The 16179-nt window shown below is 43.1% G+C and overlaps 1 protein-coding gene across 2 annotated transcripts in view; it reads right to left on the bottom strand.

The window, feature by feature from the left end:
- Positions 1-16179, bottom strand: part of PDSS2 (decaprenyl diphosphate synthase subunit 2) — a 260870-nt gene that overhangs the window by 13882 nt on the left and 230809 nt on the right. For both annotated transcript variants that reach the window (XM_082732091.1, XM_082732090.1), the window contains exon 7: positions 12814-12846. In XM_082732091.1, coding sequence (XP_082588217.1) covers positions 12814-12846 — 33 coding nt within the window. The remainder of the gene's footprint in view (positions 1-12813; positions 12847-16179) is intronic.

Here is a 16179-nt window from a genome sequence, read left to right as displayed (position 1 = left end):
ACCACATGAAGTGATTAAGAAGAACAAATAAGATGATGTGTGGCAATAAGATGATGTCCCGGGTGGGCCAGGTGGGCCAGTGAGATTTGTTTCAGAGCTCAATTCAAGACACCATGTCTTAGCAGAGCACATTTATGAGTCTGTGCTGTGGACTACTATCCACAAATAGCTTCATAACCAAATAGCTCATTTCATACAAATGATCATATCTGAATATATACATCCCTATTATATGTACAAATAATCCAAAATCATACATTCATATATACATATGTATAGAGTTCAGTACCCCTACATATACATGCATATGCATGTATTTAGAGGTATTTTCATGTAGCTAAAAACATTTTACTGACATACTCAAAACTGACCTAAATTGTTGACTCCTTGACAGAGAATTCAGGCAAGGTAGTGCTTCCTTCTCAGGGCGCCCAGGGGGCTCAGTCGATTGGACGTCTGCCTTCAGCTCAGGTCATGATCCCGGGAACCTGGGATCAAGCCCTATGTTGGGCTCCCGGCTCATCAGGGAGCCTGCTCTGCTTCTCCCTCTCCCTCTGCCCCTCCCCTGACTTGTATGCTCACTCTCTCTCAAATAAATAAAAATAAAATCTTAAAAAAATTTTTTTAAAAAGTAGTGCTTGCTCCTTAAGAAAGACAGTTCAACTTGTACATAGCTCAGGGTAGGAGCCGATGTACCTGATTCCAAAATGTAATTAAACGGATGAAAATGTGCAATTTATTTATTTATTTTTAAAAGATTTATTTTATTTGAGAGAGAGTGTGTGCATGGGCTGGTAGTGTGGGCAGGACAGGGAGTAAGACTCTCAAGCCAACTCCCCCTTGAGTGCAGAGCCTTACATGGGCCTTGATCCCACCACCCTGAGATGGCCTGAGCCAAAACCAAGAGTCAGACGCTTAAGCAACTGAGCCACCCAGGCACTCAGATGGACTACAATGTAGAATTTAATTCTTAGTTTATAAACTTCCATTGGCATTTCACTGGAATTTGAGGTTAGTAATATGGAATTATATTAAATTGAGGCTTAAATTGCATAGGAGAGCAATCATGCCTTCTGAAGGAAAATTGAACTATTTATAAATAATCTCAGATTTATCTGTATTCTGATTCAAAAATAATTTTTTATTTTTAGTATTATATTCCAAAGAGGAGCTTAATTATACACATTGAAATTCAAAAAGCAAAACATATAGGTTATAGACTGCCGCAACGAGCCACTCTTTGCCTGTAGCTTTTTAAAGGAACTCTGTAATCTCATGACGAATATTATGCTGGTTATTTAATTAAAAAGAATATTGTGGGATGAGAGCAATCACGTCATGTAGGTATGTGACAGTCCTGGGGGTTATTTGTGGAACACATAAACTACGTGCATACATTTCTTTTTTTTTTTTTTTTTTAAGATTTTTATTTATTTATTTGACAGACAGAGATCACAAGTAGGCAGAGAGGCAGGCAGAGAGAGAGAGGGAAGCAGGCTCCCTGCTGAGCAGAGAGCCTGATGTGGGACTCGATCCCAGGACCCTGAGATCATGACCTGAGCCGAAGGCAGCGGCTTAACCCACTGAGCCACCCAGGCGCCCCGTGCATACATTTCTTATGTATCCATTTCTTAACTCCTCCTTATGTCTCAATTTTTCGTCTACTTTAGCATTTGGATGCTGGTAACTGGGGATCACTTGCCTCAAAACTATTATCACTACCACTGCTGTCTACAGGACCCTAGATTTCTAACATCCTAACAAGTATCCTGATACAACATGAGCTTAAAACACATTTAAGACTTCCATCACTAACGTCCATGTCCAACAACAGAAAAACTATCTACTGAGAGTTACAACGGTGACATTATCTTGCAGGAACCAGCATATGGGGTGAAGAAGTTACTGTCTGTGCCATGTAATTATTGTCATACCTGTGGGATGAACACTTCTTCCAGAAGGAGATCTCTACGATACGGAGTTACGGAAGGTGTATTTGTTAACATAGATCCTTGCCTCCCTCAAGAGAATGGTAACGAGAAGTCATTTTAAATGTTTATATCCATGGGACGCCTGGGTGGCTCAGTTCGTTAAGCAGCTGCCTTTGGCTCAGGTCATGATCCCAGCGTCCTGGGATCGAGTCCCACATCAGGCTCCTTGCTCGGCAGGGAGTCTGCTTCTCCCTCTGCCTCTGCCTGCCATTCTGTCTGCCTGTGTTCACTCTCTCTCTCTCTGACAAATAAATAAAAAAAATCTTTAAAAAAAAAAAAATGTTTATATCCATAAACCTTTCTTTGAAGAGTGAAGAATGCTTGCCAATTAAAAAAAAAATCCCAATAATTATTGCACTAGATCAGCAAACATAAATCGTAATACAGTCATTTACTAGATAATCCCTATTTCTGAGACAAGAACAATGTTGGATTATAGAGTGAGGCATCACGCCTCCCGGATGTTCATAAAACCAGAGCCTGCATTCAAATTCTCCCTTGCTTGTTTCATAGTAGGTCTAAGCCCTCTGAGAAGCAGTATGGTGGTAAAGAGTAGATCCTGTGGAGTCAGCGAACCTGGACAGAATCATGACTCTGTGAGATAGTAACGGTGTGGACATTGTGAGGTTATTTGATCTCTTCCCCATAAAATGAAGGGATTCAAAGATAGAATTCGATAGAGCCATCTGATCAAAGTGTTTTGTGTGTCTTCAGCAGAGTGCACAATGAGAGACGTGTACTAGGGTAGGCATCTCACCGAGATCAAAGCACGTAGAAAGGCCTACAACCTTTTTAAAGAGGAGCACACAAGTCTTTTTAGCTGAATCCAAGATAAAGGTGAGTATAACTTCCTCAGACCTAGGACTGGGAGACCTTCTACAGGGGGCACCATCGCACTATGCAGGAATCTGTCTTTTCGCGGTCCACCTCTGGCTTCATTATGATCTGGTGAATAGATAAGATCTTTCATCAAGCCAGCAAGTCAAAGATTTGTGGGAAAGAGACAGGATCCACTTGCCCAAAAGCTTAAGTAGCATCTTACGCATCACTAGCCAATGCTGCAGTGTTTGTAATCTCTACCGTTATCTCAGTAATTCTGTTTGAAAAAGGAGGTGGCACTGCCACCTTGCCATTTCAGGAAAGGCAGTTCAGCTCTTCCTGATGGGGGAATGTGGGGGAATGGCTTCACATGTGCCAACGAAACAGATTATAGCTTTCTGATACCGATCATGCTGAAATCACAAAAACCTTCAAATCTGTATAAAACCAGGCTGTAAGATGAGTGTCTGAGTTTGGAAGTATCAATCTAGGTAATGACAAAGACCTGTTACTTACTGAAACCACATTCGGGGTCTACATGGGGGTGCCTCCCTTTTCTTTCTCTTCAAGAACGTTAATTTTGGAAAGCCCGTGCCTTGCCGCTGTTTTTAGCCAAGGAAAGGGAATGGTATTTCCTTCGATCTACTTAAAACAGTTTCAATGGACGAAACAGGCTCCTCTAGGGGACAGAAGGCTCTATCCTCCACATAAAGGCATATAGGCACATCCTGTGCACAGGTGGCTCCTGAGGCCACTAACTGGGAGCAGTAATTGAATCCAGCTCTCCCACAGTGCAGAGCAGTCACCCACAGAACCAGCCTGGAGGGCATTTTTAGTTCGCTTTCTAGACTACGATTCAAAAGGTTACCCCAAGTGAATCTTTGTTTCAACCCAGGGAGTGCAAAGCATAGAGGATGTAACCATCTGATTGCAGATATACTTCGGAGGGAAAAAGAACAAAGGCAGAGCCAAATACGCCTTACGAATGAAAAGAACAGAATCGAGGCACAAACATTTGGTTTATCTTGGGTTATTCACTCATTCTATTCTATTCTAATCCAACAAATATTTATCTGGTACCCAGTATGTGTGCCAGGCACTGTGTTAGGCCCTCAGAGTACAGTGGTGAGCAAAACTGGACACGATTCCAGGCTTACAACTAAAAACTGGTCTTCAACAACAATCTAAGTCTGCCGTAGCTTCCTGATGAATGACAGATATTATGTAGCTATGTAATTTTTTAGATGTCAGCAATTCAAAATGGTAATTTTAAGATTGAGAGAGACTGTCCCACTAAATATTATTATTGTGAACTAATTTCTCAGTTTACATATAAAATTAGAAACCCGAGATCAGTGAGCTAGGAATATACGATCTGAAGGGAAAAAAAAGATCTGCAACTATGTAGAGAACTGAATTCAAATAATATCAATAGTATTGGGGTTAACGATGGAGAGAATGGCACATTTTATGATGTCACAAAGAGGCTTATTATTGATAGAATTTAATAATATTATTCATGATCCACAGGGGAACAGAGATTATGACCATCAAGTCATAATCTTGACTTGATGCCACTGAGGTGTGTGGGATTGTTAACACCTCAGAGAACAAGAATCTAATTTTAAAATAACATTAAGAAATTAGAGGAATAGATCATCAAAGCAAGATGATAGTCACTGGGGATAAATGCAAAATAACATACTCAGAGACTTAAGGAGGAAAAAACTAGCTTGATGACTAGAGATGAATGCATGTCCAAAGAGCAACTGTTTTGCAAAAAGACTTGAGGGCTCATAGTAAGGCATGACTCTGGTTCAAGATACTAAATATGGTATATGGAGCCCAATACGGGGCTTTGAACTCATGACCCTGAGATCAAGGTCTGAGCTGAGACCAACAGTGGGACTTGCGTAACTGACGGAACCACCCAGGTGCCCCTAGAATTTATTTTATTTTTTAAAATCATTTACTTAAGAGAGTGAGAAAACACAAGCAGGAGGAGGGGCAAAGGGAGAAGCTGGCTCTCTGCTGAACAGGGAGCCTGATGTGGGACTCATTCCCAGGACCCTGAGATCATGACCTGAGCCAAAGGCAGATGCTTAGCAGATGGAACCACCCAGGCATTCCTTTTTATCTGGTTTTTAAGGAAACAAGGGGTGGAGGTGGGGTTTCAAGCTTTCAGATGGCAGTCTTGGCAGTCCCTTGTAGCACCTATCCCTGTGCTGTGGTTAAGTCATCAGATCAACACCCTCAAGGCCTGCTCAGTGCTAGCTTTCTGTTTTCCTCAATTGTCTTCCATCACTTCAACCACTACAGGCGGTCTAGCACAGAAACTCGCAGTGTACAAAAATGACATTTTCCAACCATGTATTTCTGCCTATTGCCACAGAAGCAGACATGCAATTTTTTAGGAGTCTAAAATTAAATTCTGGTTATGTCACTAAACACATGATTTCAGGCAAGTTACTTGTCAATTCCCCGCAGCTCAGGTCAAAATTCTAAATCATATGTGAGTCCACATTTCAAAACCAGAAATCTTAAAAAGAAAATGTATTTATTCGGGGCACCTGGGTGGCTCAGCTGTTAAGTATCTGTTTTAGGCTCAGGTCATGATCCCAAGGTCGTGGGATAGAGCCTGGCATTGGGCTCCCTGCCCTGCAGGGAGACTGACTCTCCCTTTCCCACTCCCTCTGCTATGTTCCCTCTCTTGCTGTGTCTCTCTCTGTCAAATAAATAAATAAAGCCTTATTTAAAAAAAAAAAAAAGAAAATGTATTTATTTTAAAACATGCTGAAGTGTTATCACCTTAATGCCCATATTTATATTTTTAATGCTTTCTTCCAGTCTTTATCAAAATTTTACATAGCTGCACCCATATCATCATGGTATTTGGATTTTCTTAATTAAACACTATGATAAACACCTCATTTAATTGGACTACAAGTCCTTTATGGGAAAAGATGGGAGAAAATGACCATGCTTCTATACAGTGTCTGTTGTTACCACGAAAACAGAAATCCTAAATGTAAAGACAACTTCAGGAGGTTAGAGGAAACGAGAGGTTTAGTCCATCCAATGGTGCCGTATGGACCACTCTACCAAAGGAGCTAATGTGAAGTCCCAGGGTAGGAGAAGCAGCATCTGCCCAAGAAAGGGGTATGCGGAAGAGAAAACACAGGAACATCTGGTCTCTCAATGTGCCAATGTGAAAAATTCTCAGAGCCAGTTAGCTAGGGTTATGAGAGAGAACGAGCAGGCAAAAACCGTCTGCCAAAAAAAAAAAAAAAAAAAAAAAGGAAAAAAAAAAGTCTGGCTTTGTCAGTAAAGAAAGGACAATAATATTTACAGAAAATTTTCTATACTCAAGCTTCAAAAAAGTAGAATTTTGGACTCAGTCTGCAGCAAAATGGTGGAAGCAATTTATGGATAATAAAAGAAAAAAAAAAAGACTAACAGGGGCAAACCTTGGAAAGGAGAACCATGACACGAGAGGAAAGTCTCTTTTTTCTTCTTGAAGGGAAGTGATGATATGCGAGCAAATGCAAATGTGTGCGGACAACCCTGTTTGCTGGTGGGAGGAGAATTTTAATGTGTACCCGATGCAAATGCGTTTTATAATAAAACAGAATGTGCGAGGCCTTCTGAGGGCGGGGAGGGAGAAGAGCAGCTCTGGACACGGAGCCTGAGTGTGCTGGGACACAGTCAGAAGCTCGTGCTTCTCTGCAACCCTGAACAGACCCCAGCAGGGAGGGCACGTCAAAACCCCATTCCTTTAAAAATAATCTCTCTCTTACGTTCAACCGAGAACTGGATGCGTAATGAATTAACACCTGCAAGATCTTTCTTTTCCCGGTGCTTAACCTTGAGCAACTCTATGCTTAGAGCGAACCTCAGGAGGAAAACATGAAAAAAGCAACTCTCTCTTCTGTACTGCATCGTGGGGAAAATTATTAGGAACTGCCCAGGAAAAGACTAGAGAGGACTGTAAAGAAAGCTCCTATAAACCATTTATAGTCTTTGTGTCAAAATTAGCATGAAGGTCAATGAAGCTCCCCCTTCAAGGCCTGGTCCAGGGTCTTGTGAAGGAATGAGCCGGTGGCCGGCAAAGCGCATGCCTGAGTCTAGTTTTGACCACCTAGGTACTCTTTATTCCCGCCTGGGTATCTGCAGCAATTGTTATTTTTTAAAAAAGATTTTATTTATTTATTTGACAGAGATCGCAAGTAGGCAGAGAGGCAGGCAGAGAGAGAGAGGGAAGCAGGCTCCCCACTGAGCAGAGAACCCGATGCAGGGCTCGATCCCAGGACCCTGGGATCCTGACCTGAGCCAAAGGCAGAGGCTTTAACCCACTGAGCCACCCAGGTGCCCCCATCTGCAGCAATTCTTAAAAAGAAACTGGGAGAAAAGTCTGCATCTCTAGGCTGGAGAGATTTAAGCAGCCATTTTGGAAGTGTTAAAAAATTAAAATTGTAGAAAGCCGAACCATAGGTGCCATGTTTTGCCTGAAGTGGTAAAAATACCATCTGCCTCAGTCTTTTAGCAGCAGGCTGGTTTCGAGGAGCAGTAGGGCTGAACTGCAGGCATACGCTCAGCTCCAGCTGGGGAAAATACACAGACGTTTGTAGATGTTTTTCTAAGCAAGAGGAGTCAACATATTCGTTTTCTTTCGACATATATATGTTACCATAGCAAACCAAGCGTGAGTGGGGTCCGAGAAGCTTCTCCACCAGTCCCAACAAGCACCCATGAATTCTTAACAGTTCAATAGGTGGCACTCTTTCCTCTAGCTCCACACTGAATCCGCCGAGCTGGACCATGGGGCCGGAAGCCCAGGGAGCAGGGAATGGAATCTGAGATACACCCCCCAGGGGCTGCGCCCATCGCGGTAATTAAGATCCCCATCGTCTTGTGCATATGAGCTCAAGTGCTAGCACTAGCTTTCTGGGTCATACTCACTTCGGATAATTATATTCTGTCTTCTAGAACTTCCTCAGTTTTAACTAGGGAAGGAAGACATTCCTTATTGTTCTATTTTAGAAGCTACTGTGTGGAATTGCTCTACAGTGACACAGCCGCCCCCGTCCTTGCCCGGACTCCAGGTGGATGAGTTTCCACAATAGGTAGAGTGCGCCTATGAGTGTGTTAACCACCTGATAGAGGGGGGCGAGACGTAATGAATGAATAGTTGTCGAGTACTTTGGTATCTTAAGCTGAAAGGCACTGTGGGGGTGTAAAGCATTCATCTCCGCTCTCTATCGCACCAGGCGCTCAATTAAAAAGTACTTCTATTTCTTATCTGAGTGACTGAGTACAGACCACAGTTTTGCAGAAAGCGACAGTCTCAAGATTCTGCTGACAATGCTTTGGAAACGACCACCCCTTCTATCTCTCCCTTCACCTCCTCGCCCTGCTAAGACCCACAGATTTGGAGAGATGGCAGGTGAGGCCGCAGAGCACACGGCCAAAATAATTTTCCATGGTCCTCGAAATCGGATTTTTCAGATAAAATTTGGTTTTGGGATAAATACCACTTGAAAGTAACAAAATTTCCAGCCATGAATACATTTCATGATGATCTCCAGAAATGGCTGCTGAGTTTTCCAGATGTAGTTTTTACAGATAACCCTAAAAGGGCAGCCCTGAGCTGCTAAGCATGGGGCCTCCGTCGGTCAGCACGAGCACCATGCTCATGCCAAACAGAGAGGAAGAGACCTGGGGTCATGATATGTATTACTATGGGCCCACAGTCCAGTACACGGAGACAGTATCATAAACTGCACCCTGCAGGCACCTCCCCCATACGTGGAAGGGATGGATATAATCTCTTTTTCCCCATGTTACTTGGGTGTCGGTCTGTGTAAGGATGATACATCTAGATTAATTGCCTAGATCAAGTACACGGCCCTTAAGTGTCAGAACTGTGCCACATGTTCCAGAGGGTTGGGCTCTGTTTACCAGCATGAGAAATATTGTCATTAGGCACTTCGGAAGGCAACCTTAGGGCTACTGACCGTTGAGATGGACTGTGTTATATAGTCAGTGTACTCTTAAAATAGTTCACTGAAGTCTACAATACTCCATTCCAGACTTCCCAGAACTGCCTGCCCTTCTAGAATAACACTAACACAACTCACAAGCATGCATTCGCCAAGCCCTCCTATATAGAAGCCTGTGCTGGGTGCAGAGGATGTTACCATGAGCTAGGCCCTGCCTTTAGAGCTCTGTTGTTTCAGCGAAAGAAAAAGCAGAAACAATCAACTCAGTGAAAATGATAATTTTAGATGACTATAAATGTTAAGAAAAAATAGAGAAGGGGGGGTGGCTACTCTATTATTATTTTTTAAAGATTATTTATTTATTTGAGAGAGAGAGAGAGAGCAAGAGAGTGCACACAGGGTGAGTGAGAACACGAGCTGGGACGAGAGGCAGAGGGAGAAGAAGCACACTCACCGCTAAACAGGGAGCCCGATGTGGGACTCGATCCCAGGACTCTGAGATTATGACCTGAGCCAAAGGCAGATGCTTAACCTCCATCTCAACTAAGATGGAGTTACTCAGGTGTCCCTGGGGAGTGGCTACTTTAGATAGGGAGGTCTGGGGGGTGCCTGGGTGCCTCAGTGGGTTAAAGTCTCTGCCTTTGGCTCAGGTCATGATCCCAGGGTCCTGGGATTGAGCCCTGCATCGGGCTCTCTGCTCAGCAGGGAGTCTGCTTCCCCCCTGCCCCCCAACTTGTGATTTCTGTCTGCCAAATAAATAAATAAATAAAAACTTAAAAAAAAAAAAAAAGATAGGGAGGTCTGAGTCGAGGAAGCATCTGAAGGCAAGGCCTGCATCAGTCTTGCTCATGGTGCACAGCAACTTGCACATATTAACTGTCCAATACATAGTGGCTGGGTGGACAAAGTGGAAGAGGGAATGAATGTGGACCTCAGGTCTACAAGATAAGAATGCCCGCCCCCTCTTCCCCCCCACCAAGAAGAATGTCTCCTCTCGAATTTGGAATGGGCCCGAAGAACTGACCAGCACTTATCTCAACCGCTTACTTTCTATGAAGGAAATCAAAGGAAGACCAGACAGGTTAAGTGATCATCAAATTTTGCAGTGAGTTGGTGGCCGAGCTTCTGCTTGGCCCAGGGGTGTCTTCTATCTGTGCATCATATTTTTTCCTTTCTCTTAACCTCTTCAATTGTCATGTGCCTCTGTAATAAAAAATCCTATGGGAGTTCTCTGAGTCACGAATAAACATCAATTATCAACACTCTATTGCCAAGACTTTTCCTGACTTTTTTGGTTACCTTTCTTTTACTGTCACAGAATAATCTCAGCCTTTATCTCTAAGATAATATATTACAGTCTTCCCCAATTTTTTTTAAGGTTTTATTTATTTATTTATTTGATAGCGGCAGACACAGCGAGAGAGGGAACACAAGCAGGGGGAGTGGGAGAGGAGGAAGCAGGCTTCCCGCCAAGCAGGGAGCCTGATGTGGGGCTCGATCCCAGGGATCAATCCCTGGGATAGTGACCTGAGCGGAAGGTGGACGCTTTACTGTTTGAGCCACCCGGGCACCTCCCCCAACAATCTTTTTAGCCCTGTTTATATCCATGTTCATCAAAAGCATCCTTCCTCTCCAAGATAAAAGAACCCTATACCAGATTTTCTCCTGAAACTAACTTCATGCATCTTCTCTTTTCTTACTCTTCTATTTTCTACATTCATCCATTCCCTCTATGCCTTGCTCCCTCATTCAGTCACTCACCGTTTACCATGTGCCAAACGCAAGGCTAACCAGCAAGACAAATAAGACACTATCCCTGCCCTCAGAGAGCTCATAGTGTGTGGTTGGTCCCATAAATGGGGCATCATAATATTAGAGGAATGGCCTGAGAGATGCATGGTGTATTAAAGAATGAAGGAAAGCACTTGATCCAGCCTGGGGAACCAGGAAGGACCACCTGTAGGAGATGATCCTAACTGAAACCTTACATAAAGAACCGGGGTAGCTGATAAAGTGGGAAGGGCATTTCAAGCAGAGGGGACATTTCAAGGCACAGAAAACAGAAGCAGTATGTTTTGTGTGACCCGGTGCTGCTGGAGCACAGAGTGGGAAGAGATGACGCTGGAGAGTCCCTCTAGGGGGTGAAATCATCTGGCAGCTTTGAATTTGCATTATAAACGACATGAGCCAATGACAGGTTTCCATAAATCAGGTTTATGATTTAGATAGACATTCCAGCTAGTAATGGACTTGCGGTGACAAAGTCACGAAGACCAGTCAGTAGGTTTTCCAGTCAGAAACTCAATGTAAATAATGGAAGACAGATCAAGGCGGGGGGGTTGGATTTAAGACAACATAGGACACCAAAATGGCATGACTTGGTAAAGAACCTGGGGGTGAGGGAGTAGGAGATGTCAAGGGCACAGGGTTGACTGTCTCACAGGGTTGACTGGTAGGATAACAGGGCCAACATCAGGAGAGAGAATAAGTTAAAAGGCCAAGAGATACAACATGAGTGGACACTGATGTACACCATGGACTTTGGGTACTGACGATAGGTTGATGTAGCTTCTCTAACAAATATGTCACTGTCCTGCAGATTACTGATAATAGGGGAGGCCATGTGTGTGTAGGGTCAGGGGATATGGTACCTCTTGATACTTTCTGCCCAATTTTGCTGTGAACCTAAAACTTCTCTAAAAAATAAGGTATTTCTAAGACTACCTGACTGGCTCAATTACAAAAGCATGCAACTTTTGATCTTGGGTCATGAGTTTGAACCCCACACTGGGTGTAGAGATTACTTAAATAAACAAAACTTAAAAAAAAAAAAAAAAAGGACCAGAGATGTCACGCAAGATGGTGAGTTCACTTTAAGATGCCTGTGGGAGACCCAGGAGGACATGTCCATGGCCCGAGTTCGGATACATTAAGGCTCAAGTAGACATCTATGAAGAGTGATGCGTATGGAGGCCCTCAGTTTAGAGGTGCTCTTATCTAGTTTTTCAGAAAGGAAGCAAAAGTTTGTGTGAGAGAGAGAAGGAGGGACTGTACCTCAGTCAAGGAAAAGGGAGCAAAGGCACGGAGCCATAAGTGGACACCCCGTGGGCTGTCAGGAGAGCACGAGGTTCTGGATAAGCCCTGAGAGATCACGGTGGGTTTCAGCTGTCCCACTGCCTGCCCTTACAGCTAGTATTTCTTCCTCCTTGTCTTCGAGTGCAGGTGTGCTTACACCCGGGAGACTCCTGATTACTGCCTAGACCAGACGATTAGCATGTTCCTTTGGCCAGGCAGCTGTATGCGTCCCACGCTCCCGCTACAATGTTCCATTTGTCCCTGGGGGGACACAGAACGTGACCCAAGTGTGTTCAGAGGCTTGCACTGGTGCACTGCCAAGGCTGCGTGTCGGAACTATCTGTGGAGCCTTTTTTCAAATACTTCCTCCCTCCCCCTGCCTTGCTCTCTCCACCAGGGGATTTTGATCTTGGTGAACAAGGGTGTGATGCTGCACTTAGCCATGTGTTTTCAAAAGCTCCAGAGACGATGTGAAAACTACTACCTTTAGGAGTCTAAGTTGGCTCTGTGTGGTCCTTCTCACGTATTATCTAATGGCGCTAAAAAGTCAAAGATGCCAAAGGCATCTTTCTAGCAATGGTGAGTGATCTTCTCCACTTTGTTTTTCCTCATTGCACTTGCCAGAACATGACTGTATATGATGTATCCATTTAGTTGTTTATTAGTTATCTATCTCCCACACTGGACTGTAAATGTCCCAAAAGTAAACACTTCATCTGGCTTACTACTGTAGTCTCCACACCACCAAGGTCTACATGAATGAAGTAAGCACCGGGTAAGGACACTTACCTGCGGATGCCTGTTGTTTAACAGGGAACATTCCTCAACTTTGAAAGGGATGATTCTCTTCTGACCTTTCAAATATAAACAAAAACCACACACCAGACTGGAATGAATGAAACTGTACAGTATGTATAAAATCTACTTACCTTAGCATAGTCTAATCTTCCTTTCTCTCGAGCCTAAAGTAGAAAGAAGGGGAAATTAATTTGTTAGTTCTTTAAAAATTATTTAGTGCTTCTATAACTTGTACTTCTCCAAGAATAAAGGTTGACACTCTCTCCCTTGGCTCCCTACCATGTATCTCTTTATACATCTACATAGTTGTATCTCTATACAACTGTACACAGAGCACTTTTAAACACACTGAAAAGTTGAAAGAACGGGAAAGGAAGCACACGTATATACTCTATCTAGACATGGCAGTGGCGGACATCATGACTCTTCGCCCCGCCACGCTTCAGCACGTCTTGTAAGCACAGAATGTCTCAGACATGACCACATGACTGCTACCCAATGTTAAAAACTAACTATAATTCCATATTATCTGAGATGCAATCCATATTCAAATTTCTCCTATTGTCCCAAGAATATCTTTTATAGCTTCCCCTCCCCAACCAGGATTAATCAAGATTTACACACTGCACATAGTTTTTGTATCTCAGAGGTTAGTCTTTTTTTTTTTTTTTTTTTAAGATTTTAATTATTTATTTGACAGACAGAGATCACAAGTAGGCAGAGAAGCAGGCAGAGAGAGGGGAGGAAGCAGGCTCCCTGCTGAGCAGAGAGCCCGATGCGGGGCTCGATCCCAGAATCCTGGGCAAAGGCAGAGACTTTACCCCACTCAGCCACCCAGGTGCCCCGAGGTTAGTCTTCTTTTTTTTTTTTCATTTAAAAAAAAGATTTTATTTATTTATTTGACAGATAAAGAGTACAAGAAGGCAGAGCAGCAGGCAGAGGGAGAGGGGAAAGCAGACTGCCCGCTGAGCAGGGAGCCTGACACGGGGCTTGATCCCAAGACCCTGAGATCATGACCTGAGCGGAAGGCAGCCACTTACCTAAGCCACTCAGGCGCCCCTCAGAGGTTAGTCTTTTTTTTTTTTTTTTAAAGATTTTATTTATTTATTTGACAGACAGAGATCACAAGCAGGTAGAGAGGCAGGCAGAGAGAGAGAGAGGAGGAAGAAGGCTCCCTGCTGAGCAGAGAGCCCGATGTGGGACTCGATCCCAGGACCCTGAGATCATGACCTGAGCCGAAGGCAGAGGCTTAACCCTCTGAGCCATCCAGGAGTCCAGAGGTTAGTCTTTTAAATCTAGACTAGACCCTTCTCATTTTTCAAGAAGTAAAAATAAAAACTATTAATTTTTTCATGAAAATCATTGACTTTTTAAAATTTTATTTTATTCTTATTTTTTAAAGATTTTATTTATTTGACACAGAGAGAGACAGTGAAAGCAGGAACCCAGGCAGGGGGAGTGGGAGAGGGAGAAGCAGACTCCCCCCTGAGGAGGGAGCCAGATATGGGGCTTGATCCCAGGATCCCGGGATCATGACCTGAGCCAAAAGTAGACGCTTAACAACTGAGTCACCCAGGCGCCCCTTGATTTTAATGTCTACACCCAATGTGGGGCTCAGATCCACGATGCCGAGATCAAGAATTGCATGTTCCACTGGCTGAGTCAGCCAGGCACTCTGAAAATCTGACTTTTTTGATTTGCCATATTATTTTTTCACTGTCATTTAACTTGTCCCTGTTTTGCTTGCAAACTGAAAGCTAGGTCCAAAAAAGCTTGTTTAAATGTTTCTGCCATGAGTACTTTATACAAAATATTACAGACTTAATACTGTATCAATTCAGGAGGCACAAAATGTTAGGCGGTCCCACTTTTAGTAAAGCTATGAATTTGATCACTTGTTTAAGGTGGTGATTATCAGATGGTTCCCCTGTAACAACATGTTTCCTCCTGTATAAACATAAGTAATCTGTGGGGCCAGTGTCTCCTCCACTTCCTTTTTGGCATACTTTTTATTACGTTGTATTATGTTGAAAGACCCCCCCTCCACCCCCCAGCCACCCAGAGGTTAGAGAGAAGAAAGGTCGAATTGAAAACAACATAGGGGTGGTTGGGTGGCTCAGTTAGTTAGTCATTTCACTCTTGATTTTGACTCAGGTCATGATCCCGGGTCCGTGAGGTCGGGCAAACCCCCTCATTGGGATCCACGCTCAGCACGGGGTGTGCCTGGGATTCTCTCTCTCCTTCTGCCTGCCTCCCACCTCCTCTCACTATCTCTCTCTCTAAAATAAAATCTTTTTTTATTTGACATAGAGAGTCACAGCGAGAGAGGGAACACAGCAGGGCGAGTGGGAGTGGAAGAAGCAGGCTTCCTGCTGAGCAAGGAGCCTGACATGGGGCTTGATCCCAGGACCCTGGGATCATGATCTGATCCGAAGGCAGATGCTCAACAACTAAGCCACTCAGGTGCCCCTAAAATAAATCTTAAAAAAAAAAAAAGACATTTTAAATGGGGTCAGACTTTATTTAAAAATATTTTAGTTATTAAAAATTTAAAATTAACACATACACTCAAATGTATTATATAAATTTCCTAACATAGCAATCAGTGTATTAATCTTTTGTAGACTTCAGAATAAAACTCCTGCTACCTCAGAGTAAGAACTGTTCGATTTGCAAACAGGTTAGGTCTTGAGACCATTTTGTTCCTAAGTCAAATTACTACTTGAGAGAAAAGATTTTATATAACATTTGTCTTGACTCTTCTTGCTTCTTTAGAATCCTTTAAAAAATGTTATGCAAAGATGCCTGCGTTTTCTTTCTTATTTTCTTTAATAAGTAACTTAGAAGAAGACACTGCTCAGGTAGTAGCCACTGGCACCAACACAAACCACTCTAAGTTAAAATTGTGACTTGAATGTTTTCTATGAAACAAAAGTTTTCTGCAACCAATGTATTATAATGAAGAATTCAGGGTTTTCAATCTGCTCTTCAAATTTTTTAGGGATCTAGATTTTCAGTGAATCAGGAAGAGTTTGAACTTAGTCCTGAGATGCATTATACCACAAGGAATAGGAGTCAGTTCTTGGAGAACTGTGAAAACTAGGCTTATTCTTCCTTCTGCTCAGCTCTTTTATTTTTTATTTTCCATTTTTTAAAAAAGATTTTATTTATTTATTTGACAGAGATCACAAGTAGGCAGAGAGGCAGGCAGAGAGATGGGGGAAGCAGGCTCCCTGCTGAGCAGAGAGCCCAATGCAGGGCTCAATCCCAGGACCTTGGGATCATGACTTGAGCTGAAGGCAGAGGCTTTAACCCACTTGCTCAGATATTTTACATTTACTTGTTTGTGTGTCTGTGGACATTTTTTTCCAGAATAGCTCTGTCTACACTCAAAATCCCTCTTTCTCCACTCTAATACCCACAGTTCGTTAGGGAGCCTTCAGCACGTCCGTTCAGCGCACTCATGAGCTAGCTACTAAACTTCGTTAGTGCGCGAA

This window comes from Mustela nivalis (assembly GCF_964662115.1).
Source record: "Mustela nivalis genome assembly, chromosome: 5".
In the NCBI taxonomy this organism is placed as follows: Eukaryota; Metazoa; Chordata; class Mammalia; order Carnivora; family Mustelidae; genus Mustela; species Mustela nivalis.
This window is presented reverse-complemented; position numbering and strand designations above follow the sequence as displayed.